This window comes from Camellia sinensis, chromosome 1, assembly GCF_055761805.1.
Source record: "Camellia sinensis isolate YWXY chromosome 1, ASM5576180v1, whole genome shotgun sequence".
Lineage (NCBI taxonomy): Eukaryota > Viridiplantae > Streptophyta > Magnoliopsida > Ericales > Theaceae > Camellia > Camellia sinensis.
In genome coordinates this window covers 18,734,247-18,738,030 of record NC_138961.1, presented here as the reverse complement: position 1 = coordinate 18,738,030, position 3,784 = coordinate 18,734,247, and the positions used below count along the sequence as shown (strand labels likewise).

Here is a 3,784-nt window from a genome sequence, read left to right as displayed (position 1 = left end):
GACCCCGTTTAGTAGAGCGGTGGAAAAGTAATTATAACTTATACCAAAACAGTTTATAACTTATAACTGTAAACATAAACTGATTTTTGACTTATAAATTAAGTTTCTCCTCCTCCACTCAAAGAATAAGTTGATTTTTGACTTATAAAAAGTTATAAGTTGTATTGTTAAGCTGAACCAAACACATCAAAATAGCTTAAATTAAGCTAAAAGCTGAAATAAACTAGAAATAAACCCTACCAAACAGGGTCATGTAAAGTGTGACTTGTTTTGGCAATTTAGCTAAAAATCATTTTTTTGACTTTTTAACTTTTTTTAAGTCACATCACTTTTTTATTTATTTTTATATATTTTTTCAAAAAAAATCAAAAAATTAACTTTTTAATCTATATGTTTGTTGCAACTAAAAAGAGAAAACATATTTTTAAATGACATTGTTTAAATGATGTTCTAAGTACATAAAAAAAAATTTAAAACTATGAGACTCATGCATGAGTCTCACACATGTATATTTGATATCTTATTTCAAAATCCATACGCAACCACGACACCACAGCCTTCTCTCTCCCCTCCTCGAGTTTTTATATTACTAGATTTCCGCATCCGCCTCCCATTTTCACGTGTCTTCACCTTCATTCACAATGATCGTCTAAATGCCTATATATATATATGATTGACCTAAACAACAATTGTTGTATTGATCATCAATCACCAAACCAGAGGCCAAAACAGAGAGATTGTTGTATTGATAATCAATCACCAAACTAGAGGCCAAAACAGAGAGATACATAATGGATACAAAACAGAGCATTGCTAGTGTCCTAATGCTACCATGGTTGGCCCATGGTCACATCTCTCCCTTCCTAGAGCTTGCCAAGAAACTCTCACACAGAAACTTGTACATATATTTGTGTTCTACACCAATCAATCTCAATTCCATCAAGAAAAGAATCACTGAAAAGTACTCTCATTCTATTGAATTAGTAGAAATCCACCTTCCATCCTTGCCTGAGCTTCCTCCTCACAACCACACCACCAATGGCCTCCCAAACCATCTCATCCCTACCCTCAAAACAGCCTTTGAGATGGCAATCCCAAGCTTCACCAACATCCTCAAAACACTAAGCCCAGACTTGCTTATTTATGACTTCAACCAGCCATGGGCACCAACCATTGCCTCCTCCTATAATATTCCGGCGGTTGATTTCATACCTAGCGGAGCTACGATGCCATCTTTTACTCTTCACTTGCGTATGAAAGGCGGTGTTGAATTCCCATTTCCAGCAATTCAGCTTCAGGGATTCCACAAAATGCAGTTTGGCAACATGATCAAGACTGCTGCAAACAGAGCCAAAAACAAAGAGGGTCCTCTAGATGCCATGAAACGATCTTGCAATATTATTTTGTTCCACACTTTCAGAGAGCTGGAAGGACAGTATGTTGATTATCTGGCGGCTTTAGTTGAGAAGAAGATCGTCCCTGCTGGTTCTCTTGTTCGAGAAATTGACGATGAGGACGACCACACTGAGATCATCGAATGGCTTGACAACAAAGATGAGTCCTCAACTGTGTTTGTTTCCTTCGGCAGTGAGTCTTTTATGTCCAAGGATGAGATTGAAGAGATAGCTCATGGTTTAGAGCTTAGCAAGGTTAATTTCATATGGGTTGTTAGGTTTCCCGTGGGAGAGAAAGTTGAGATTGAAGAAGCACTGCCTAAGGGCTTTCTTGAGAGGTTAGGAGAGAGAGGAATGGTTGTGGAGGGCTGGGCTCCACAGGCAAGAATTTTAACCCATTCAAGCATTGGTGGCTTTGTGAGTCACTGTGGATGGAATTCAGTAATGGAAAGTTTAAAGTTTGGGGTTCCAATTGTGGCCATGCCAATGCATTATGACCAACCATTTAATGCTAGACTGGTGGAGGAGATTGGTGCGGCTGTGGAGGTCAACAGAGACATAAATGGCAGACTCAATAGAGAAGACATAGCACAAGTAATAAGAACAGTAGTGGTGGAGAAAAGTGGGGAGGATATAAGAATTAAAGCAAGAGAATATAGTGAGAAAATAAGAATGAAAGGAGAGGAAGAGATAGATGAGGTGGTTGAAGAGTTGCTTCAACTTTGTAAGTTGAAATATTTGGGAGATTAGATTGGAATAGCTTTACGCTGTGTTTGGTTGGGGGATTTGGGAAGGAAAATGGAAAGGGAAATGGAAATGAAAGGAAAAGGAGAAAGAATTAATAGAATTCCAAATCCCAACTATGTTTGGTTGTGTTGGTTATAAAATAGAATTGATATCCTAAAAGGTCTCCTATTTCTTTATTTATTTCTCACCCCCTTTCTTTTCCCATATATTTTTTATTATAACCAAACATAAATAGGATTACATTTCTCATTCCTTTTCCAAATCTCACCCCCAAAACCCCAACCAAACACAGCATTAAAGATGCTTTGATCTGGTTTGTCGCTTTATATTTTTAAGAACCATTTTCATTTCTAAATGTTTCCACATACCATATAGGGATGACTTGAACTGTTTATTTTCTGAATTTGTTTTCCTTTCTATTTGTATGTATGAAGCCAAGGTTATTGTTTTAATGCTCCTTAGTGTGTGTGCTTTTCAAGTAGGAGATGGATTTTGCTGTTCAAAAATGCTATGTACCATGGAATTTTTGTGGGATGTAAGCCACACCTACATTAAATGTAGTCTGTTAATAATAAAAAAATATTATAAATCTCTAATAATCTACTAAATTTTTTACCAAATTTCTAGATCCCCACTATTTGAAAAAAGTTTAATAAAAAATTTGATAAATTATTGAGAATCCCTACCTAACTCATTAATAATTCACTTGTTTGAGTAATTTTTAGTATTTTGTTTGCTGTTGGGTTTTGTCAGAATGACAATTGGTTGTAGCATTTGATTCTTTGTTACTACAAGTAAAATTGTTTTGTTATGAAATTTTGAAGAGGGTACGATTAAAAAATTGGTGTAATAAAATCATTTTGTTATGCAAATCGGAAGCAATTCTTACCTGATAATTTTGACCAAGTCTCTTAAACATATGAAAGGGTCTAGTTATATATAAGAGAACCATAAAAACCAATCAAAAGCCTTAAATCAAAAACCCTAATTTTTCAGTTTTTAACCTAACTTCTCTATCAAAAAATCCAAATAATAAAAAAAAACCCCCCAAATCTGTTAATTTTTCAATTGTAAGTTGGAAGATAAACCTGGTTTCGCCGCTGAGAACGGCTTGCCATTCTTCTCTGGCTCGTCTTCTCTCTTCTTCTTCTTGGTTCGTCTTCTCTGATCCCCTTTCTCTCTCTGCCTTCAAGTCTAGACTTCTGCTTCTCAAATCCAAGACGTTGGCTCACTCCTCGGCGACGTCTCATTCTCTCGCCAAACTTACCTCTCGATTATTTTAGAAGGATAAAAAACACTTTTACCCCTAAACTGTCACCAGTTTATTTATGTAGTTTCTACAGATTTTATCTTGTTAGTCCCTAAATTATCACAGTTTTTAAAGATTTTATCATGTTAGTCCCTAAATTATCACATTTTGATTATGTTTGATCTAAATGGAAGATGACATTCAAATTGTTAAACATAACAAACAGATTATTTTAGTAATTTTTTAATTTTTTTATAGAAAGGCATAAAAAATAAAAAGAGTGATATGATAACTTATAATAATTTTTTTGACTAAGTGTTTGGTATGTACTAACATCTATCAACATTTCTTCTCTATTTTTTTACCCACTTTCTCTACTTTTCTGAACATTTTT

The 3,784-nt window shown here is 34.9% G+C and overlaps 1 protein-coding gene and 1 long non-coding RNA gene across 2 annotated transcripts; one reads left to right on the top strand and one right to left on the bottom strand.

The window, feature by feature from the left end:
* The first annotated feature begins 356 nt into the window (after positions 1–356).
* Positions 357–2,159, top strand: LOC114294150 (UDP-glucosyltransferase 29). The gene has a single exon (XM_028238272.2). It carries the CDS (start codon positions 792–794, stop codon positions 2,142–2,144), a length of 1,353 nt encoding a protein of 450 aa, XP_028094073.2. The 5' UTR covers positions 357–791; the 3' UTR covers positions 2,145–2,159.
* A 372-nt stretch (positions 2,160–2,531) lies between these two features.
* On the bottom strand, positions 2,532–3,466 carry LOC145792046 (uncharacterized). The gene is made up of 2 exons (XR_014331235.1): positions 3,230–3,466; positions 2,532–2,687 (listed from the first exon to the last, which is right to left on the bottom strand). It is a non-coding gene; the product is annotated as an uncharacterized LOC145792046 (long non-coding RNA).
* Positions 3,467–3,784: the final 318 nt, after the last annotated feature.